Below are 25000 nucleotides of genomic sequence, written 5' to 3' on the forward strand. Positions count from 1 at the left end.
CACATGAGAGAGACACATGAGAGAGAGAGAGAGACACATGAGAGAGAGAGACACATGAGAGAGAGAGAGAGATGGGGGAGAGAGAGAGAGAGAGACATGAGAGAGAGAGAGAGACAAGAGAGAGAGAGAGAGAGAGAGAGAGAGAGAGAGAGAGACACACATGAGAGAGAGAGAGACATGAGAGAGAGAGAGAGACAAGAGAGAGAGAGAGAGAGAGAGAGAGAGAGACACATGAGAGAAACACAAGAAAGAGAGGGAGAGAGAGAGAGAGAGAGAGAGAGAGAGAGAGAGAGAGAGAGAGAGAGAGAGAGAGAGAGAGAGAGAGAGAGAGAGAGAGAGAGAGAGAGAGAGAGAGAGAGAGAGAGAGAGAGAGAGAGAGAGAGAGAGAGAGAGAGAGAGAGAGAGACATGAGAGAAACACAAGAGAGAGAGGGAGAGAGAAACACGAGAGAGAGAGAGAGATAGAGAGACATGAGAGAAACACAAGAGAGAGAGGGAGAGAGAAACACGAGAGAGAGACACATGAGAGAGAGAGAGAGATGGGGGAGAGAGACACATGAGAGAGAGAGAGAGATGGGGGGAGAGAGAGAGAGAGAGACATGAGAGAGAGAGAGAGACAAGAGAGAGAGAGAGAGAGAGAGAGAGAGAGACACATGAGAGAGAGAGAGACACATGAGAGAAACACAAGAGAGAGAGGGAGAGAGGGAGAGAGAACGAGAGAGAGAGAGAGAGAGATAGAGAGACATGAGAGAAACACAAGAGAGAGAGGGAGAGAGAGAGAGAGAGAGAGAGAGAGAGAGAGAGAGAGAGAGAGAGAGAGAGAGAGAGAGAGAGAGAGAAGAGAGAGAGAGAGAGAGAGAGAGAGAGAGAGAGAGAGAGAGAGAGAGAGAGACATGAGAGAAACACAAGAGAGAGAGGGAGAGAGAAACACGAGAGAGAGAGAGAGATAGAGAGACATGAGAGAAACACAAGAGAGAGAGGGAGAGAGAAACACGAGAGAGAGAGAGAGAGAGAGAGAAACACGAGAGAGAGAGAGAGAGAGAGAGAGAGAGAGAGAGAGATGAGAGAGAGAGAGAGAGACTTACAGCCAGGAGATACGATGAGAGAGAAAAAGAGCGTAAACATTTCAGCTTTTCCTTCAGATAAAAATGTAAATATGGATTAAAAGTGTTGCAGTTGTGACTTTTTATTAGTCATAAATCAGTGGAAAATGGGGAACAGTTTAAGCCAATTTAACCCTATTTTGATCTACAAGCTCAGAATGCATCACAACAAGTTTGGTTTCTTCAAATGGAGGGCCCATTGCCAAATAAATACCTATCGATTTCGGGGTCCTTGACATGAAAATGTTTGAGAACCACCAGTCAAATGTATAACATTCTAGATTCTAGAATTCTAACTTATCAATAGTATTCCTCTCTCTATAATAGTAGATGGGTCCTTATGTCGCCGAGTGGTTTTCATTTGCAGAAAGTATGTGTTTACAGGCCCTCGCACAAACTTTTTGGAACATTCAGTTTAGAAGAAAAAACATGTGTACAATAGAAGCCCTTCTCCAATATCCCTCAGATCCTCAGAGCTGCGCTAATCCAATCAATATGGTCCCGTGCAAAGACTCCCACTCTTAGCCAATCAGAATCAGCCATGTCGAGTTACCGGCCAATTAAAATAGATGAATTTCACTTGCAAATGTATTAGAAAATAAAAATAAAAAAATAGAAATATGATTTGATTCAAATATGTATTTACCTCATGTCTACTTTGATGACATGTTACTGTAAATGTATGAATAAATATAGATAAAATAAAGCATGGTGAGTGAGTGATTGTGTTTGAGAAAGCGTTACCTAAACAGAATTAATCAGTGTCATAACTGTATGAGGAGACAGACAGCAATAAACTTCTGTAGACAATCAAGAACGCTTGTGAGTGCTACTGTAATTCCCACCGTTGCATTGTAACTCTGTGAACACGCTTCAAAACGTGACAAAAAACATAAACGAAAAAAGATTCTGCACAGAATCTCTCACAGTAAAATACACAGCGTTTAATTTTTATTGTGTTTACCGTGTTTTAAACCGTGTTTAAAATGTATACATTTTGTAACTCTGAGAGTGTACATATCGGCTCTGTCAGAGTGGAAACCTCTTATGTACAAAACATTTTACTTTTCAGGATTAACATTTAAAAAACATCAAAAGTAGCAGTTCTACAAGCTCGAAACACGTCGCTTCGCGCCGCGTTTCGAGCTTGTAGATCTGCTACTTTTGGTACTTTTGTGACGCTGTAGTATGATCAAGTAGGGCATTAATTTAAAGGGATAGTTCACCCAAAATAATTCTATCGAATAGCCACCCCATGAAGACTTGAATTCATGGATATTTTTTAGTTTTTGTCGCATTCCTAAGACAATAATTTGATGACCGGCAGCGGCTCCGGTAAGAGACACAAAGTGTCAACTTTGAGTCTCCAAACAAAAAAAATCCCCATGAATTCAAGGCTTCACGGGGTGTGTAATCGATAGAAAATAAGTCATATTTTGGGTGAACTATCCCTTTAAGAAAAAACACAATAAATGATTATATGGAGATAAGAGGTTTCCCGCCCCGACAGCAACGATATGTAACCATGTGTTACATTTTGCACACACTCCCAGAGTGTTAAAGTACACTACAATGATATAATAACAGAAATCTTACAGGAACAGATCTCTTGGACTGGTTCTTTAAGCGTCTGGGCTTCCGTGGTCTTTGTGCAGCAATGGGAACTGGAACACAAAGAACAAACAAACCCACCTCAGATGAAAGAATATAGCAGCCAGGAAGAGAACTATCAGAAAATCCTGGTCCATGGGGCTGAATGAAGCCAAGTCATTGGACTTGCCTGCCTTCAATGGGTTTGAATTAGCATAACTTATTCAAGTATTCAACGGTAATGGCCTTTTATCACAGTAGCCATTCTGACACCAAATAGTCGGGTAAATGCAGGTGCAATGAGACTAAGGTTGTGTGTGTGCCATCCAGATCAAACGGAGTCAGGGTGTTGCTATTGTGCAATGTTGGCTCACTTGGAAAGACCATTGCTACACTCAATGGAACGGAAACGTAATGATTTTTAGCTACGGTGACGTTATGCAGCCAGCACATGTGAATAGGGGAAGGGGAATTGACATTGTTGTGTGCGTGTGCAAACAAACAAAGACATGGAGGTGTTTCCTGCGTGGATTTGGCTTCTTTTTCGGGGCTCTAGAACTTGAGAAACTGGAAATGTTTCACTCTATGACTTCATTTGCCATAAGATTGGTGGTTGGTGTTTTGCAGGCCCCTGTGTGTTGCATTAGCTTTTCAGATTGAAGTTCTTTGACACTTTTCGAACATTTGTGCCTTGAAAGTGGTTAACTCTTTAAGACCTGAGAACGCATCTGTGTGTCATTTTTAGATTTCGTTGGGCTATTCAAAAATAGCAGATATACAAGCTCATAGCGCGGCACCGAGTGCCGCGCTATGAGCTTGTAGATCTGCTATTTTTGAAAAATCGTGAAAAATGTTGTGCAAATCTTTGAATATATATATATTTAAAGCGAGCATTTCTAGTTAAAATGTTATTGCTTCTGGGGATTCTACAAATGTCTTCTAAATCAGTTTAAAACAGTTTTCTGAAACACTTATGTTGCTATAATATTAATGTCAGTGTCAAGGAGCCCCACAACGATATGTATTTGGCTGTGGACCCCCATCTCAAAAAAAAAAAATTCCAGGGACCCCCAGAAGCAAAGATTTGAGTAAAAAACAATTGCTTTATAGATATATATTCAAAGATTTGCAAAAAAAAAACAAGATAAAAAAAAAAATAGCAGATCTACAAGCTCATAGCGCGGCACTCGGTGCCGCGCTATGAGCTTGTATATCTGCTATTTTTGAATAGCCAAAAGTATAAAATATGGATAAAGTGGTTACACAGATGCGTCCCCCGGTCTTAAAGGGTTAAGTCATAATGTTGCATCATGTTCCTATACTTACTACTTAGAACTTAGTGCAAAGACAGATTTACCTTTAGCTGGTATGTGTGGCGGCGGCTCCTCTGGCAGTTGAAGTAACATGGGCGACGCCTTCATGTGAGACGTGTGTCTGGTCTCTTTCCTGTGTGCTCGGGGAGACGAGCTGACGGAGCTCGTCACCGTCTCTCCTGAGCTGAAGAGGGCAGAGGAAAGAAACACCCTTTCATTGACCTCGAAATTTTGTGCAAATCTTCGAATATACACTATATTTTGAAACTACATTTTTTAACTCAAATCTTTGCTTCTGGGGGTCCCGGGAACAAAATGTCATGTTGTTCCAGGGACCCCCCAGGAGCAAAGATTTGAGTTAAAATTGTTCTCTTTAAAATATATATACTGTATTCAAAGATTTGCACAAAATGTTCAACATTTTTCAAAAATAGCAGATCTACAAGCTCGTAGCGAGCTTGTAGATCTGCTATTTTTGAATAGCCAAAGTATAAAAATAATGGTTTAAGTGGTTACACAGATGCATTCCCGGTCTTTAGGTTAAACAGGGAAGTGTGAATTGCTCATTCCTTGCTTGCTGTCCCTGCTGCTGTTTCTGACATTGCTGCTCACTCACCCTCCTCCACCCCAGCTACCAGCTGTTGTTTTGGATCTACTTTTATGTGCTATGGGGTTTTCGAAACCCCCCTATTGTTTGGGGTGAAGCGTGCTCCAGTGGCGTAGCCAGAACGCTAGCCGAGGCTGGGCCTAGGGAGTTGCGGGTGGGCACACATGCACGCGCGCCCGGAAGTGCGCACGTTTTTTTTTTTGTTATTAGTGTTTTTTTTGCAGGTTTGTGACGGATTTCGGGTACCTATATATATATATATATATATATATATATATATATATATATATATATATATCGTACAAGGAACCATAATTCAGGCTTCAATGTTTGAATATCCAGACTGAGACAACCTTTAGAAATGAGATTTGAACGGCATTTCAAACCACCTAGGAAATCTGATTAGCAAAAATCTGTTTTTGCTGTTCAGACGTGATAAAAACCTTGATATATCCATTCTGGAATAGGCCAAAAATCTGATTTGGGATGCCAGTTTGGACATAGCTTTATAAGATAAGGACTCACCTGCTTTCGGGACATTTGACCAGCAGATAACTAGCTGTGGAGAAGACAGATAAAGATTAGAACTGGACTCATGATGATCTGAATGGACATGGATGGATGTTTGATCGGTTATGCTTTAGGGGCTGATTATACTTCATCACAAGCAGTGGTGTAAAGTAACTACTTTACTTAAGTACAATTTTGAGGTATTTTTTACTTTACTGGAGTATTTCCAGTTTTCAGTACTTTTACTTCTACTCCACTACATCTGAGAGGTAAATATTGAACTTTTTACTCCACTACAATTATTTGTTACTAGTTAATTTGTATATTTTGATTATTATTACAAAAAATAGATTAACCACTTCAACCCAATACATTTCTGCAAATCTTTTGAAAATATCAGATCTACAAGCTCACAATGTGTCGCATCACGACGCATTGTAAGCTTGTAGATCGGCTATTTTCAAAAGATTTGTATACAATTTATGCATTTGAAAACTTTTACTCAAGTAAATTAATAATTCCAGACTTATATTTCTACATTGCAGTATTGATACTTTTACTTAAAGGGCAAGACCACTTTGGTAGAGGTTTGGGTTGTGTAGTTACCTTGCCATGAAGTAACTCCAAAGGTGGACAAGAAATCTAAAATAATTGCTCCATTGATTAGAAATTGATAATTCAAAATGTGCTCCTCATTGACTTACATTGTACACTAAAACAGCTCTCAAAGTCACTCTTTTAGCACATAAACGAACGCAAACAAAGTTGATTCAGACAATATAGAACATTACCAAACCCGGTACTGTTTATATATAAAATGGTTAACTTCCTGTTGATTTTGCCATTTTTATTAGGAAGAAAACCCGGACTGGATCCGTGGATCTGTATCCGGATCTTCAAATAGTAAAATCAACAGATAGTTAACATTTTTATAAAAAAAACTGGGTGAGTACTGGGTTTTGTGATGTTCTATGTTGTCTGAATCAGCTTTGTTTGTGTTTGTTTATGTTTTAAAAGAGTGACTTTGAGAGCTGTTAAACCGTCAACCGTCAATGAGGAGCATATTTTGATCTAATCACTGGACCTATTATGTTTCATTTGTTGTCCACCTTTGGAGTTACATCATGCAAGGCAACTACACAACCCAAGCCTCTACCAAAGTGGTAAAAACATTTGAATACTTTTTCCACCACCGATCACGTGACCTCGACAAAAACAACAGATCTTTCCAGGTTGGAAATCTGCATTTTTTCACCAAAGTGACGGACGGTCTCTTACCTTTGAGCCTGTGTCTGTTATGAAGGTACTGGCCCGTCAGAACCAGGGTGAACAGGAAGATGGACAGGAGGCCGAGAGAACAGATGAGTACAGCACACAGATACACGTCTACGACAGAGAGAGAGACACACACAACGCTATCATGTAGTTTAATGTGAATATCGTCTCTGTCAGGGTGGGAACCTCACATGATCAAAACAGTATACTTTTCAGGATTCAAAAGCAGCAGATCGACAAAGCTCAAAACGAGCTTGTAGGGCTGTAGTAGGATTAAGTATAGGGCGTAAAAAAAAACACACATTGATTGCCAAGATCGCATTGATGCGTTCTTTCCCAAAAAATCTTTTTTTTTTAAATTCCACAAGGGGCGCCCTAACACAGCTTTGGAATGATCGATCGTCACTCAGAGAAGTAGTATGTGGATGTGACGTCATCGCAAAAAACGTCACATCCATTCATCCCAACGATGGGATTTTCAGAAAAACAACTGTAACTCAGTTTCTTTTTTTTGCATTGAAAACCACCTGTTTTCAATGGGCCGAAGCCCCAAAATGGCGGATCGCGGTTGGAAGGTTGTCGTTCCTATGGATACACAGATCCCTCCGCCAACCCACGGGGACTATTTTTTTTGTTTTTTTGGGACACAAATGTCGCTTCCACGGCGTTTCAAATATCATCGGATTGAGGTAATTACGCTGGCAAGGGGATAGAAAACTATGTTTAATATATTGGCAATCAATGTGTTAAAATATGGAGATAAGAGGTTTCTGCCCCGATAGCAACGGTATGGCAATGTAGCCGAAGGAGGGCTATTAATAGCAACAAGAATAAGACAGTTACCTGCAAATAAGCGCCACACTCCTTCACTGCTGCTGTCCTCTAGGGTAAAGTGCACTGGAAGGACAAGAGGTCAGAAGGTCAGCACAGTAATACATACATAATACGTAATATAATACATATACAGTACTATATACATACAGTATATATATATATATATATAATACAATATAATACATACATAAGACTAGGGCTGTCACCACCATGAAGCATTAGTTGACAATTAATTGTCATGCACATAATTATGATAAATCCATTAAGACCAGGAACGCATCTGTGTCATTGTAAGATTTATCTACAAGCTCATAGCAAAGGCACCGAGTGCCGGCGGTCTCTCCGGTAGAAGACTCAAAAGAGTTTCCTTTTGAGTCTCCTACCGGCATCTTCCCGCCGGTCATACATTTTTTGGCTCAGGAATGCGACAAAAACAAAACAAATCTCCATGAATTCAATGCAGTGTGATGGAAAACAAGTAATTTTTGAGGCGAACTACTCCTTTAATTTACGAAAAAACAGAAAAGGTTAGAATGTGGAGATATGAAGGAGGTGTTTTAACAATTTAGCAAAAAATATTTGCGATCAGCTGCAATATTTACGATCAGGCAATGATGATGTCATAATTGCCACACTGTAATATGCTCCTTGGTTGAGGACACAGATTGGAACCCGCAGGCTGTGTGTATCTTTGTACATGACTGTTGTCTGAGGGCAGTGACCCAACAGGGCAGTGACCCAACAGGGCAGTGACCCAACAACACAGCAGACACCCCTCTGCGGTTTCCCGAAATATCCAACAAACCACTGACATGCGGAGAGAGAGGAAAGACTACTGCAACATCAGCCAAATGCACCCCACACACACGCGCATGAGCACACACACTTGCACACACACACGCATGAGCGCGCGCACACACACACACACACACACACACACACACACACACACACACACACACACACACACACACACACACACAGAGAGCCTGGCTGTATCTCCAGTCCTGGACAGCGTGAGGGTGATTCCCCCGTTTGCTCTACGTTTTGCTGTCGTTGTATTTTGTTGGTGGACTTCAGAATAGTTTGAATGTGAACAGAATGAATAGGATAGTTTGTCAGAATGCCGCTGCGTATAATAAAGACGGAGCATTGAGCACTGTGTGTGTGTACTGTGTACGCATCAATAAGCCATGTGAGACGAACAGAGAGCCTCTATCTATGGCATGCATGATGACCCCAAAAATGAGTTGATTCCTTTGAACCGTTTCAAACTGGCATCCATGTTTTGGATTTTCCAAAATAAGTGATTGATTGATTGATTGATGTACTTTATTTAGTAAGACATGTGAACAACAGTACATGGAAGTACAAATTCACAATACAAGGTCTACTAAACTGGGAGACTCATTAAGCACTGAGCTTGTTTAAGATGAGAACCCCATGCACACAAATCATGATGACATATAAGAGACAGACATATATACACACTACTATACAGAATGTCATACAATCAGCTTTCAGGTTACTGGTATGAAGAGAGAAAAAAATATGTACAAGAGAAGAAAGAGAAAGGGGGGGGTAGGGGGGTAGATTAGGACTTGGGGTAGGTTAAGACTTAGACAGGGGCCATTTTTGAATTGCAGCCTCCTGAAGGTGTATCTTTAGGGCAGTTTTGAAAGTGAGTAGGGTTTTACACTCCTTTACTCCTTTTGGTAGGGCATTCCACATGTTTGATGAATAGCATGAGAACGAGTTCATTCCCTTTGTTGAGCCAAATCTGGGTTGAACATGATTTGTGGAGCTGCCTCTGGTGTTATGATCATGGACTGCATTAACATTTGGAAGTATTTTGACAAATACAGGGGGATCCCAATGTTGTGGTGTATCTTGAAGACCAGGCCCATAGCAAGTTGCTGTACTCCGTCCTCAACCCTAAGCCATCCAATCCTAGCAAAATGAGCAGGGGTTAGATGGGTTATGTGATTGAGGCCAAGAAGTAGCCTTACAAGTTTGTTTTGGGATGTTTGGAGCCTTGTTTTTAAGGCCTTGGAGGAGTTGTGATACCATGAAGTGCATGCATAATCATAATAACCTTGAATGAGGGCCCCTGCAAGAATCTTCAGAGTATTCTTACTGACTAGACGATCAATCCTCCACAGTCTAATACAAGACTGTTACTTTTCCAATATTCAAATAAAACATAAATAGCAAAAGTAGCCAGTGGTGGAAAGTATCTAAGTACATTTACTTAAGCACTGTACTTAAGTACAATTTTGAGGTACTTTTACTTTACTGGAATAATTCTAATTTTCTATACTTTTACTTCTACTCCACTACGTCTCAGAGTCAAATATTGTACTTTTACTACACTACAAATATTTGAAAACTTTAGTTACTTTGTAGATATAATTATTACATTATAAAACATACATTAACCACTTCAGCCCTATTTTATACCTAGGCTATTTGAAAATAGCTGATCTACAAGCTCACACGTTGTCAGCTTGTAGATCTGCTATTTTCAAACATTTTAGTACTTTTACTTTTGGTACTTTAAGTAAATTTTGATACCAATACTTTTGTACTTTTACTCAAGTAAATATTTAATTCCAGACTTTTACTTGTAACAGACTACTCCTACTTTGCAGTATTGATACTTTTACTTAAGTAAAACATTTGAGTACTTTTTCCACCACTGAAAGTAGCAGATCTACAAGCTCAAGCCGCGTTTCGAGCTTGTGGATCTGCAAATTTTGATTGCTTTAGTGTGACACATGTGTTATACAGCGAGAAGAAAAGTCTTCTCTTATGCGAGCCCCTCCCTGGCGCAAAATATGATCAAATGGGTCCGCGGCCCTAATACGTATGAATTTGACTGATATAACTGATCTACACACAGAAAAAGAAAGGTGCCAACTGGAACCAAAACTGGTTCTTCAGAGTGATGCCACAGAAGAACCATTTTTTGTTCCAAAAAGAACCTTTCAGACCATTTATTTGAATGGTTCTATAAAGAACCCAAACCCCTTAAAACCGTATAAACTTCACCAACCGGCTGAAATGTGTTTGTCGAAAATAGCAAATCTACAAGCTCACAACGCGTCGCAGTGCGACGCGTTGTGAGCTTGTAGATCTGCTATTTTTGATGAATGTCTGCCTATTAAGACCTGGTTCAAAGAGTTCAAAAGTTCCTAAAAGAACTTTGACCCAAAAAAAAGGTTCTCTAGAACTAGATGAGGAACATGAAGAACCATTCACTAGATCAAATGGTTCTTTAGTAGTTGATGGTTCTTTGTGGAACCATATAGCCTTTTAAAGAACCATTCTGTGTGATAAGGAACATGCCTCACATGATACTGTGAGAAGACAACAGTGATGGAAGCTACCGGACCATGTGTGACCTTGAAGCACCTGCTCATGTCCTCATCAGATCAAACGGTGTTTGATGTTAACGTTGGCTCTGAACCCGGTCAGACACGCAGCTATGCTATAGAATCCTTGCTGTCGGGTGGAAACCGTGTATGTCCGGAGAAAAAAAAACTTTACTTTTGGTGCAAATGGAGGAAAAACAAGAATGTTCAGTCACAATCTCTTGTTAGCAATTTTCATTGGTTAAATATTTATAAAAACCCCTATAAACCCCAAGTCAAACTGAACCACTTTCACCTTCAAAACATAGAAAAATAGCAGACCTACTGTGCAAGACATGTACTGCAGTAGAGCATGGGTTCCCAAACTTTTCGGCCCGCGACCCCAAAATAATGCGACCATTGACTCGCGACCCTACCTAATCCCGGAGGTAATTTATGCACATAAACGTGCACGTTCGGTGCGCATTTGTAATGTATTAAAATGGTAAAAAAATAATAATAATAATAATAATAATAATTTTGCGACCCCTGACCCCAGACCCCAACTTTGGGAACCCCTGTAGTAGAGCATTAAAAAAACTAAACAAACCAAAAAGAGGAGATACAAGGATTCTGTCCAACAGCGATGATATAGTGTATTCTACAGATGTTCTGTCAGACAGCAGGTACGTTATATATGTTGTACAGATGTGGCTGTGCTGCCAGGTGCTTATAGCACACAGAGCAGGGTATAATAATATAAGAGACAGAGGACGGCCGGAGAGACGGCGACCGACCCGGGGTGGAGAGTGGGTTGGCAGCCCAAACCACTTCTTCTGTGAGGAAGAACCCAAAAGCTATACAGACTGCGGTAAAACCTGCAAGGAGGCTTTAAAAATCCATAAAGGCAGAATGAGATGTTTGTGCCCAGCAGCAACGATGACGACACAACGCAAAGAAAAGCCCCTACTTCTGGTCAGACAAAGGAGGAGCCAGCCCCGGAGGCAACCCACAGTGCCTAGAGCATTGGTTCTCAAAGTGGGGTCTGGGGACCCCCAGGGGTATACTTGAGGGGGTTCCAGGGGGTTCCCAGCTAAATGATGGATAGAAACCAAATGGACCCTTATGGGTCTGTAACTCTGAGAGTGTACAAATGGAACCAAATGGACCCGTTCCATTTGTACACTCTCAGAGTTAAATTAACATCGATTTTACAATATGAATTGGGGTCCCAGAGATATAAATGCCATGCCAATGGGGGTCCGTAGTCTAATGCATGTCAAACTGGGGGTCCTTGAAATTAAAATGGTTGAGAATCACTGCTAGAGAGCCGTAAAAATCTTCTCCTATGGGGGTCCCTGGCTTATCTTTTGAAATGGGGGTCCGCGGGCTAATAAGTGTCAATTTGGGGGTCCTTGACATGAAAAAGTTTGAGAACCACTGGCCCAGAGAGCCTTTAGTGTCACCAACACCTGCTGCTAACATCTCACCTAACCTGACCTGGCATCGGCCGGACTGACGGCGTGGATTCACATTTGCCATTCACACATGAGTGGATCCGTGTTGTCGGTCTGGCTATAGATGGGTTTCCTGTTTGTAAACATGAGAGGATGATGCGCGCGCAGTGGAGGGGTGAGCCTATAGAGGGCGCTATTACCCGCAGCAGCTCTAGTCAAATGTACATTCATAAAAGAAATGGTCTTCACCGGGTTTAATGAAAGTAGATTAAATGATGCAGTTTGTAATATCTTCTTTACTCAATAAAAATGATTTGTCGGAAGTTGGATCTGTTTGTATATAATAGCAGCATTATGCCTATTATGCCTATAATAGCAGCATTATGCCTATCTAAAACCCGAAAATAACAACAGAGTGAATGGCGCTTCCGGTTCGTTCTACCCCACGCATGCGCAGATTGCGCACTCTGCTCTGTGATGACGTCGCGCGGAAACCCATCTATAGTGCCAGGCTAACCCTAACCTCTAATTAGCACTGTCTCTTAACTACCCCCAAGAGACAGTGGGGGCAGTAGCATGCCACTTGGACACATGCCGGCGGTGGGGGTCTGATCAGCCTCGGGTCGGGTCGCCTGGAGGGAGGGTGTCTGTTTGCGAGACCCAAAACATCCAGTGACTCCAGGAAACAACAACCGATGATGTGTCCAAGTTTGCGCATCAGTTGATGTTTTATTAACTTGCCGTCGGGGTAGAAACCTCTTCTCTACATATTCTAACTTGTGATTTTTGTTTTGGACATATGAGTTTTCCACCCAACAGAGAAGACATACAGTATATAAGACCACTACACTCAGACAGGCACCCATGAAACAAGACAAAATCAAGCGTGAAGGAAATCCCTGTGTGTGTGTTGTATTGTACACCATCTGCCCTTGTCATTTTCAAGAATGAATTATTAGGCACTCTGGGGTCCTTTAACCTCCGCTTCCAGCTGTCTTTATTTAGACAACATAACCCCCCTCGGTGAAAAAAACATAATCCTGGCAGGAAGACATAAAACAGACTCTGAAGCAGTGGTCCCTAAGGGGGGCCGGGGCTCCATCCTTTGACTCTTATGAGATCTGATGTAAGAGAGGGGGGCTTACGTCAGATCTTTAACCCGTCAAGACCGGGAACGCATCTGTGTGACCACTTTAACCATTATGTTACACTTTGGGCTATTCCAATATTTTGGAAAAATCGTGAAAATGTGTGCAAATCTTTAAAGCGAACTTTTTTAAACTCAATTCTTTGCTTCTAGGGGGTCCCTGGAACAAAATATTCTGAGATGGGGGTCCGCGGCCAAATACATTTTGGGGGTCCTTGACATGAAAAAGTTTGAGAACCACTGATATTATAGCAACATTAGTTTTTTCAAAAAACTGTTCGGATTTAGAAGACATTTGTAGAATCCCCCCAGAAGCAAAGATTTTGAGTTAAAAAACACTTTAATTTGCACACATTTTCATGATTTTTTTTTAAAATAGCAGATCTACAAGCTCATAGCACGGCACTCGGTGCCGCGCTATGAGCTTCTAGATCTGCGATTTTTTTATTAGCCCATGCGTTCCCGGTCTTAATGGGTTATAGAGGGCTGTGCGTGTGCGCTCCATGGCTCCGCTTTTAGAAACGCGCGGCTAAGCAGTTAGCCAGCCTTTGGCTCCTTAGAGTGAAGTTGGTCAGATGTCGGTCATCTGAGACGGGCGAGTGCTGGGCGAGAGAGGATTGACTGACTGCCCCCCCCTCTCTCTCTCTCTCTCTCCCTACGATGTTCAGGAGTGGGGGGAAGGCAACTACATAAGTACATAAGTACATTTACTAAAGTACTGTACTTGATTTTTATTAAGACACTTCTGTTAGAGCAGTGGTTCTCAAGGACCCCAAAAAAGTATATATTATATGTATTTGGCCACGGACCCCCATGTCTGAGTGCCGCGCTATGATCTCGTATAGCTGCTATTTTTGAATAGCCAAAGTATAAAAGGTTAAAGTGGTCAAAATGATTGTGATGCTATATGAACACATGTTGCTGGGGACCCCCTGGAACCCCCCCCCCCCCCCAAGGACCCCTGGGGGGGGGGACCCCACTTTGAGAACCAATGTGTTAGAGGATAAGCCCCTTGTGATGCATCATCTCGTTTTCGAGGGGGTCCTCAAAATATACTACAGCGTTTCCATTTTTGGATACTTTGTATACTTCCACTCCGCTGCATCTCTGAGGCAAATATTGTACTTTTAAATTCACTACAATTGAGATCTTTAGTTACTATAGCAGCTACTTTGCTCACTTAGATTATTATGACAAAACATACATTAACCAAATAAAGCCTTATTTTATACTTTTGTCAACTCGAAATTAGCCAATCTACAAGCTCACAGCGCGTTGGTCGCATCGCCACGCGTTGTGAGCTTGTAGATCAGGCCTTTTACTTGTAACAGAGGACGTTTTACATAACTTACATACTTAAAGTTTCATGACATGCTGGTTTACAAAACATTAGAAGTCTTCATCATGGTCTTTCAAACGTGTTTTAAAAGGTTTTAACTGAAAAATCCACTCCAGTGAGCCATGGCAGGTTTTTTTTCTCTGTGTTCTGAGACCTTTTCAGCTGCAATGAAAAAAAAAACTATTTGCCTCTGGCTGTCGCTGTTGAGGGATTTTGCCTGTCAATCATTGCCTCTGCTCCGCCCCCCCAAAGGAGAAGGATAGGGGAGGGGAGGGGCAGGGAGGAGAGGGGGCGGGATTAATGGACTGTGACATCAAAGTCCACGGGCCAATCACAGCACATTTCTGAGCCCAATTATTCAGAAAACCCCAGACCACAGAAAATCCACTTAATGTTCAACGTTTTTTTGGGGTGTAATTGAGGTCAGAAAACCTAAAAGAACCCCGAAAAATAAAACCAAATATAAATTTGATGTCATGAAACCTTTAAGTGAAAAAAATAACAAAAAATGCGAGTGGGCGAGAGAGGATTGTCTCCACTCTCTCTGTGATGAAGTCCGCTGAGAGAGAGAGAGAGAGAGAGAGTGGGCCTTCTCATCTCTGATGTCCCCCTCGCTCTCTCGCTGAGAGAGTGGGCTCTCTCTCCACAGGCCCTCAGCCTTTGTTGTGGGGTTCCCACAGACAGAGGGGTTCCAGGCGGATTTACATTTCTCTAAACGTTGTTTTCCTCCTCTTTGTTTGCCCTCATCATCATCTCTCTGGGCTCTGGTGTTTGTGTTCCTGTGGTCCACGCATGTCGGAGATGCCTGAGGTCGTGTGGCTTTTTAGCAAAGCGGGACGTTTTGCCCTGTATGCAGGGCAGGGCGTTGTCTGCCTGTCATATAGCTGCTGACTTGAGCCTGTTTGACTCTGTGGAAATTACATCCAGTCAAATACAAAAATGCACTGTTGTACAGGCTGGGTTCAATGTGTAAAGAGACACTGTTATACAGGCAGGGTTCAATGTGTAAAAAGACAACAGGGGGGACGTTTTACCATTTAAACCAGGGGTAGGGCAACCTTAGGTACGGGTGCCAACATTGGCACAGGGGAGAGGGCGATCACTGGCACCCTGACATCAGTGTGAGAGAAAGCAGGATTTTTCTTTTTAAAGGACATCTTCACCCATTTTCAACCTATCTTCATATAATTGGTCCTCACTATAATACTCATGATAAAATAGTATAACTTCTTTCTACTCAGTCTGTGTCTCATAGGAGGGCTGTGAACACTTCAGAAACCCGTCTACCAGTGACATCGTCATTAGGCATGTTTATTTTTTCAAAAAAGATTTTAAATGTTTTATTTCGATTTTTTATTAACGCGAGAACAATGGCTTCCATTATAGCATGCTAACTTTCCAGGAATAGAAAGTCTGCCATTTCTATTAGCTAGGAGGATTCCTCATCGATGATGATGGTCACTGGTAGACGGGTTTCTGAACTGTCCACAGCCCTCCTCTGAGACACAGAGACTGAGTAGATTTTTTTTAACCATTTTATAAAGAGCATTAGTGAGGACCAACTATATGAAGATAGGTTGTAAATGGTCGTGCTTTATTTTTTTTAATTTTTTTTATGTAGCAGATCTACAAGCTCACAACGCGTCGCAGCGCGACGCGTTGTGAGCTTGTAGATCTGCTATTTTCAGAGCACAACACCAGAGCACAACCAAACATAAAATGACTTGTCTTTTAGTTCTACTGGATCTCTTCTCCACTAGTCCCCAGTGGTGGAAAGTAACTAAGTACATTTACTTAAGTACTGTACTTAAGTACAATTATGAGGTATTTGTACTTTACTTGAGCATTTCCAATTTCCAATACTTTTACTTCTACTCAATTACATCTCAGAGGCAAATATTGTACTTTTACTCCACTACATTTACTCGAACACTTTAGTTACTAGTTACTTTTCCGATATAAATTATGATATAATTAAACATACATTAACCACTTTAAACCTATTTTGTACCTAGGCTATTTGAAAATAGCAGATCTACAAGCTCACAACGCGTCGCATCGCGACGCGTTGTGAGCTTGTAGATCTGCTATTTTCTAATATTTAGTACTTTTACTTTTGGTACTTTAAGTACATTTTGATGCCAATACTTTTGTACTTTTACTCAAGTAAATTTTTAATTCTGGACTTTTACTTGTAACAGAGTATTTTTATATTGCAGTATTGGTACTTTTACTTAAGTAACGAATTTGAGTACTTTTTCCACCACTAGTAGTCCCTCACTAACATTTTAGTCTAGTTTGTATTTGTTGACGAAATTGTGTATATATTTAGTCTTAGTTTTAGTCATCATAGCTTAGTTTTTATTTCGTTTTTATTTAGTTTTTGTCAGTGAAAAAGGGTAGTCAACTAACATTTTTCGTCGACAAAATCAACACTGCTACAGCGTCATATGAGGTTTCTTTCCATCCGACAGAGATGATATGCTCTGTTTATGACAGGAGATCTGTGACGGTGGCCTTTTAGAGCCTTTTGGAGCCTTTTAGAGCCTTTTGGAGCCTTCTAGAGCCGCAACAACAGTCGACACCCAGAGAAAAAAAGGAGGAACGTCTAGTACTTATTCACAAAAAAAACAAAAAAAAACATTTGTCCTGGCATTCACCGTGCATTTCCTAGGAATCCCCTCACTGAGCAGCAACATGGCGTGCGCACACACACACACACACACACACACACACACACACACACACACACACACACACACACACACACACACACACACACACACACACACACACACACACAATCTTACACGCTTATACAGTACGTTTAGCTGTCTACGTTCTCACAATGGAAACACTGATTGAAACAACAGAAGTGGTTTAGCAGACGGACAGACCAAAATGCTGACAGGAACATGCAGCGCATGCAGGGCGCAGTCAGTCAGTCAGTGGTGGAAGAAGTACTCAGATATTTTACTTAAAAAGTAGCCACAATATAAAAAGTACTCTGTTGCACTTAAAGGTGTTCTAAATGTTACTTGAGTAAAAGTACAAAAGTATTGGCATCCAAATACACTTAAAGTACCAAAAGTAAAAGTACTAAAATGTTTGAAAATAGCCGATCTACAAGCTCACAACGCATCGCGTATTTAACTCTGAGATGTAGCGGAGTAGAAGTAAAAGTATTGAACATTGGAAATACTCCAGTAAAGTACAGTACTTGAGTAAATGTACTTAGTTACTTGTACTTACTTAGTTACACCACTGGGCACAGTGTCCCCCCCCCCCCTCCCATTTTCCCAACCTGGTCCATTTTCTGCTGCTCACAGAGCAGAGGGCTGTGTCTGTGTCTGAGTCTGACCCCAATCCTCTGGCATTTCCATCTCAAAACAATGAGCTCACACAGCCAAACCACACTCCACAATATCAGCCTGTGTGTGTGTGTGTGTGTGTGTGTGTGTGTGTGTGTGTGTGTGTGTGTGTGTGTGTGTGTGTGTGTGTGTGTGTGTGTGTGTGTGTGTGTGTGCGTGTGCGTGTGCGAGCAGCGAGAGAAGACGAAGAGAAGGTGCACCATGGTGCTGAGCTAGAGAAACTCTGAACTGCATGACATCAGCATGCTGGCTTTGTTTTTAATGCCACCCTCAGGATAAAAGATTTACTTGAGAATTAAATTGCGCTGGAACTTGTTTAGTTTATTCGCCCGGGTCTCAGCAGCAGCACAACAACACAGCCGTACTCTGGTGGATATAGGAAAATTTATGGCAAATACTTAGTAATGTAATTTTCCACTCGAACACTGCTCTGGTAGTCTTCTGTTATGTGGTTGGTGAGGTTGATTAACATCATGGTTTTGGAGTAGACGGTAGACAGAGGTCTAAAGGCTGGCCACCAGATTCTGTCAAAGAGGACGTTTTTTTTGCTGTAATGATAACTGTGTGTATGTGGGGGGGGGGGGGGGGTCATGCTTCTGCTTTTGATATCCTCGCTGATAATTCCTTTTTATGGCCAGTGGGGAATAGATTTGTTTTATCCCTACTTTTGGACGGACTGAATTAAATATATGCCTTTCCTTTTGGGGAATGTTTGATGTATGTTTAATATTTATATGTCTGATAATGACACAACTTAACAATTTAATTTAAAACAAATGTACAGTATGTTAACCACATTAGCCCACATATTTTGGGCAAATTTGTCAACTGTCAAAACCTTTGAAAACATTATTTTATAAAAAAATGGATCTACAAGCTCACAACTCATGTGAGCTTGTCAATCTGCTATTGTCACTATTTGTAGTAGTACCTACAGTATAAGAAGTACAGTATTTAGGGCTTAAGTGGTTATTAACAACTTTCTACGTACCTGGCATCTCTATTTTGGGCATTAGGTCATTATAGGTGAAAGATTTCAGAACATTTAAAAAGAAAATTCAAAGTTGCTCCAATTTGTTTCTAAAATAGCAGATCTACAAGCTCACATAGCGCCGCAATACGATGGCGTTAGCTTGTCGATATGTCTGCTATTCGTAGTCACGACACAGTACACAGGGCATAAGTGGTTAAATAAATCAAAACAAGTGACCCTATCTATCACCTGACAAAAGCCTACAAACAGACAGAGGTATGTGACTGCTGGATGTTGGGGGTGTGTACAGGAAACAGCTGGATGGGTGACCTCCTGTCTCCAACACTCAACTATATCAGCTGTGTAAAGCAAGGGCTCCCAAGGACATTTTACCACCCCAATCGCAGTGATTGAGACCAAAGATATTCAATTATTAAAGGTTCTATGACATTCATTTTCACTTTTTTTTTAAAATGTTATTTTTAGGGGGTTTTATGACCTCAATTACACCCAAAAAATCTGAACTTTGAACATTCAGTGGATTTTCTGTGGTCTGGGGTTTTCTGAATAATTAGGCTGAAAAGTAATCTGAGCTTGGCCCTTCGGCAGTGAGGTCACAGCCGATTAATCCCGCCCACTCTCCTCCTCGCCCCTCCCCTCCCCTATCCTTTCCTTTGGGGGGGGGGCGGAGCAGAGGCGATGATTGACAGGCAAAATCCCTCACCAGCGACACCCGCAGGCAAAGATTTCTTTTTTCATTGCAGTTGAAAAGGCTTTAGAAATGTGAGAGAAAAACACCTGCCATGGATCAATGGAGTGGAATTTTTTGTTAAAACTTTCTATACACATTTGAAGGACCATGACAAAGACTTTTAATGTGTGGTAAAACTGAACGTCATGAAACCTTTAAAGATACTCCATCCCAACTGGAGCCACTAGAGTGGGCGCAATGATCTGATCTCGCGAACGTCCGATGTTTACTGGTGCTAGATCCCACGGGACAGTGTTGCTGGGACAGAGAAAGGTCGATAATAAAGTATATTCTCTCCCGATTTGTGAAAATCTTGGGAAGATAGAGTATCTTGTGACGATCGCGTCCAATATTTAGTTCAGTGACCATGGGGCTAAAGAATAGTTCAGAAGCTGTGTTCACGTTCACTCTTCCATTGGAAATAATAGACTCCAACCTGCTTCCGCTCTCCTAAAAAGGAGTCACATAGAACTCATCCAAATAAAGCTATTTTTGACATATTTTCCAATGTCGTATCCCAAATGTGAAGGTATTGACCCACAAATGGGGCTAAAATGTAAAAATGAGGTGGTAAAATGATGAAGAAACAGTGAAACAACTGTTTAAATCTATGTTTGTGACAGCCTGCGCAGAATTCAGCGAGGAAGCTTGTTCCTGATTCGCTGCTGAGCGGGTTAAATGTGGATTATATGGATGATAAAGCCTAATTAATATTTCACCACATGACGGTGTCTCGCGCCAAAAATAGCCGACTATACAACCTCGAATCCTACAACGCGTTGAATCCGTGACGTGTTAGTTCTGCTCAAAACTGGTGGAAACGCAAGCCGGTTCGCAGCCGGTTTCGTGAAAGCACCAAGGTTCCAACAATCTAGAATGGGACCAGTTGTAGAACTTAAGTTATTTTGGTGGAAAAGTGTCCTATGTGACACTATGTCACAGAGTTCCGACCTACAGCAATGACCGAGGTCACAGACGGGGCGGGGCCTATAGCAGAAACCCGGCCCTGGTTGGTTTACCTGTGAGATGTGTGGCGCCGGTTCCGTTGGACGCCGCCTTCCAGGTGTTGCGGTGTTTGCGTATCTCCTGCACCCTGCAGGTGTACCAGCCCTGGTCCCTCAGGGTGACGTTGAGGATCAGCAGCCGGTACACCTCCCCGCCTCCCTCGCTGTCCTCGTACAGACGGAACTTGGGCTGAGGGAAGTGGCGTGTGTAGTTCCCGTAGAACTTCATCTTCTTCATCCCCATCTTGACGATGAGGAGCTCCGGGGGACGGTGGGACGGCGGCGGCGCCGAGGGAGGACGAGGAGGAGGAGGAGGAGGAGGAGAGGGAGGGGAAGGAAGAGGCGGCGAGAGCGTGGGATGTGCCGATGAAGGAGGAGTGAAGAACCAGCGGAGGACCAGGAAGCTGCTGCTCCTCTTCCTCTGCGACACCAGGCATGACAGCGTGACGTTGTCGCTCGCCGGTGCCGACGCCAGGGGGCCGGGGGTGACCGTCACGTTCAGGGCATCGCATATCTCTGTTGACGAGAGGACACACACGTTACATCATGTACACAGGGCTCATCAATACTAGCCTGGCATGGCCAGACTAATCAGTCACTGCGTAGATATTAGTCTGGAATCTCTGTGTGGAACCTACATTTCCAAGGGGGCGAATCAAAAAAATGCCTCTGGTGATAAACCCGCCTCATATTTGCATACTGGTCCCTGATTGGTCCCTCACTACTTCGGAGGGAGTGAAATCCAATCACAACTGAGCGGTGCCAGACCAAATCTGCCAACAACAAAAAATTGCGATGGCAGATTCGTCTGGTTTCCAGGCTACATCAATATGTGTCCGTGGCAAAGACTTGGTCAAATTTTATAATGTTTTTTTTTCAAAAAAAAATGATATGTTCTCATTTTGATCATAAGACCCAATTACTGAATGTCAAGTCTCCAGGTTTTCTTCAGAATATGTATGACACACATTTACTGCGACTCTATGGCATATTAGGAGTCCAACTAGTGCTAGTGGGTTCTCAAATGTTTTATTTGCAAGGACCCCCTTAACTCTGAGAGTGTACAAATGTAACCAAATGGACCCTTACGGGTCCATTTGGTTCCATTTGTACACTCTCAGAGTTACAGACCTGTTATGGTCATTCACAGGCTAGAGGAATATGTGTTTCTGGTAATATATTGTCCACTCATGTCCGTGAATTCCCCGGTGGGCCGCTGGGCAAGTGACCCATATTTTTTTTTAATATTTTTGCTCCCGTTTTAGGATTATTACGGCCATTTCCCGGTCGCACGGCCCAATTATTGGTTACGTTAACGTTTGGGCTGGGATGCTTCCCAGCTGTGGCGTAATTTACACAGGTTTGCTGGGTTAAAACAGTGAAACGCTCCAGCCCCTCCCCCCCCCGCCCTCCGTTGACAAAACGTCACCCCAGTTTTTTTTACGGTGTACACAAGAAGAACACTTATAGAATTAAAGCATCCGGAAGACGCAGACCCTGCCTGTGCATGCAACACCTAATTTAGGGTTGACCTTTGTGACCCTTTAGGATGCTTTTTAGGTTAATCCTCTCTTCAGGGCAGCCCACCCGAGTTTCATGAAAATCCGCTCGGCCCTTCTCAAGTTATCTTGCTAACAAACAAACACACAAACAAACGCATAAATACAGAACTCAAACAAACAAACCAACAGACAGACAGGACCAATTACAATGCCATGCCACCCACTGCTGTGGACAGGATTATAAAACAAAACCCATTTCCTATGTTCTGCATGATAGAATACTGTATATTCAGTGTTTTGGCCTTTTAGAAAGAAAATGCCTAATGTGCAAGACATTATTTCAAATCATAGCATTTAGACCACGTGGTTCTCAAACTTTTTCATGTCAAGGACCCCCAAAATGATATGTATTTGGCCGCGAACCCCCATCTCAAAACATTTTGTTCCAGGGACCCCCAGGAGCAATGATTTAAGGTTCAAATGTTCGCTTTCAAAGATTTGCACACATTTTCACGATTTTTCAAAAATAGCAGATCTACAAGCTCATACAAGCACTTAGTGCCGCGCTATGAGCTTGTATATATCTGCTATTTTTGAATAGCCAAAGTTTAACGTGGTTAAAATTATTGTGGTGCTATGTATAACACAATTTGCTGGGCACCCCCTGGAACACCCCCAAGGACATCTGGGGGTCCCCGGGACCCCACTTTGAGAACCCATGATTTAGACAGTAGATTCTCATTCGCTTTTTGGAGCTCACATTCTAATGAAATGCACATCTAGCTTCTATACTGTAGCAGCTCTGTGTAGTTTTTGGTGAAATCACCAGCTTGGAATGTAATCCTGTAATCACTAGAAATCATAAAGAAGTCAAGACTGCGTATGTTTTGGTTCCAATGTTTCCAATCAGCCAATAATAATACAGTAACCCTGGTGTGTATATTCACTTGTACTTGTACAAAGACAGCTGTTTAGAGGTACTAGTGTGTTTAATCTGTTTTCTAGCCAGCTGGGTCAGGGCTCCTCCGCCGGAGACAGCAAGTCTGGGAGCAATATGGCTGAGATGAGGGGCTCTACAGGTGGGAGACATTTATCTCCAGCACCGTAGCCCCTGAAACAGAAACCCGACAAGATAACAGGGACCATCTGGGACCCCCCCCCCCAAGCCGGGCAGGCAGCACCGCCTTCTATAGGCTCTTGTTTGTGTTCATTGGTTGATGATGAGATCCCCCTCAGGGGTTTGTCCCATGCAATTTTGTGTGACATGTATCCGCGGGCAAAACGACGGGGCCTCTATAACCTGTGTCCCTGTGTGAAGGGTGTCTTATCTCGCCGTTTCTTAATGTGTGGTCCGGGGGGCCTATACCAAAGGGGTCAAAATGGACCCTATCCTCGCGGTTCTGTAACTCTGAGAGAGCATGAATGGAACCTTTTTATTTATTTTTGTAATCTTTGGGACCCCATTATGGTTGACCTTTGACCCTGTAGGATGATTTAGGTTAATCATGTCTTCAGGACAGCCGTCGGCCCTTAAGTTATCTTGCTAAACAAACACACGCATACTCAATTACGCTAACAAACAAACACACAAACAAACACACACACAGACAGACAGGAGCAATTACAACACGCCACAATCCTCACATTTTTAAGTTACTCTGAGAGCGTACCAATGGAACCAAATGGACCCTTACGGGTCCATTTGGTTCCATTACACTCTCAGAGTTACAGAACCCCGTAAGGGTCCATCATGTGGACCTCCTGGTGGTCCCCGGACCCCCCTGACGTTTTGAACCAGGGGGGTTTATCATCATCTGATGGAGAGACGAGCTGCAAGACCCGGTCTCATGCATGCAGGTACAGTATGGCTGAAGAGACAGTGTACAGTAACAATAATGTAAACCTAAATGTACGTTTACACGAAACCATCTCCATTCTTATGGAAGATGTAACTGCATTAACTGACTGTACACCGTGTCCCACAAACATGATAGAGTTCATGCACAGATTCTATTCTAACCAGCATCGGTGTTAAGTGGTGAGTTTGAGTTGCAGCAGTAGTCCTACAGAATGATTACAGATGATTAGAAAGTTCCAAAGTCCCGGCGGTTGTTTGTTTATGTACATACAGTACATATACAGTGATGAAGTTATCATTTTTGCATTCTTTTGCACTTCTTTAACTTTGATGTATTTTTTGCACCCCCCCCCCCCCCATCTCTCTCTTCTTCTTTCTTTCTCTGAGTTCATCCCTATACTTCTTGCATTGTTATTATTATAATAAACAATAAGTTGAACTTACCGGTGCACAGAGCTTTAGTCAGGACTAGGATCACTATAGAGAAATACATTTTCTTCAGTCAGCGGATCCATAAACCCAGACACACAACTACACAACAACAGCACTTACACAAGCAGCTACATCCAAACACACACATACACACATACACACACACATACACACACACACACATACACTCACTCACACACACACACACACACACTCACACACTCACACTCACAGACAGCCACCACCATTAACTCGGCCGCTCTCTTTCTTCTCTTTCTGTGTAATATGAAACAGTAAATGCTCTGTTCCCACTTAGAAAACTCCCACTCCACTCTCTCCCACTACTCACTCTCTCTCTTCTCCTCCTCTTTCTCTCTCTCTCTCCTCCTCTTTCTCTCTCTCTCTCTCTCTCTCTCTCTCTCTCTCTCTCTCTCTCTCTCTCTCTCTCTCTCTCTCTCTCTCTCTCCTGCAAAACGTAGGAAACATCATTTCCTGTGTTTCATGGTGAGGACTGTTGGACGGCGGCCCAGGACTCTTGTGTCTAAAGCGGCGGTCAAGTCGCTATGGAGGGTTTTTGGGTGG

General features: G+C 42.3%; 1 protein-coding gene across 1 annotated transcript in view; it reads right to left on the reverse strand.

Moving 5' to 3' along the window:
* Positions 1-24649, reverse strand: part of vstm4a (V-set and transmembrane domain containing 4a) — a 25871-nt gene extending 1222 nt beyond the window's left edge. Inside the window, exons 1-7 of the mRNA XM_080449302.1 lie at positions 24431-24649; positions 20642-21142; positions 7241-7294; positions 6401-6508; positions 5138-5171; positions 4050-4189; positions 2699-2766 (exon numbers count right to left, since the gene is read on the reverse strand). Of these exons, the coding sequence (XP_080305428.1) occupies positions 2699-2766; positions 4050-4189; positions 5138-5171; positions 6401-6508; positions 7241-7294; positions 20642-21142; positions 24431-24479 (954 nt within the window). The 5' untranslated portion in view covers positions 24480-24649. The remainder of the gene's footprint in view (positions 1-2698; positions 2767-4049; positions 4190-5137; positions 5172-6400; positions 6509-7240; positions 7295-20641; positions 21143-24430) is intronic.
* Between the last annotated feature and the right edge of the window lie 351 nt (positions 24650-25000).

Source organism: Gymnoscopelus braueri (assembly GCF_963280865.1).
Source record: "Gymnoscopelus braueri genome assembly, chromosome: 14".
Taxonomy (NCBI): Eukaryota; Metazoa; Chordata; class Actinopteri; order Myctophiformes; family Myctophidae; genus Gymnoscopelus; species Gymnoscopelus braueri.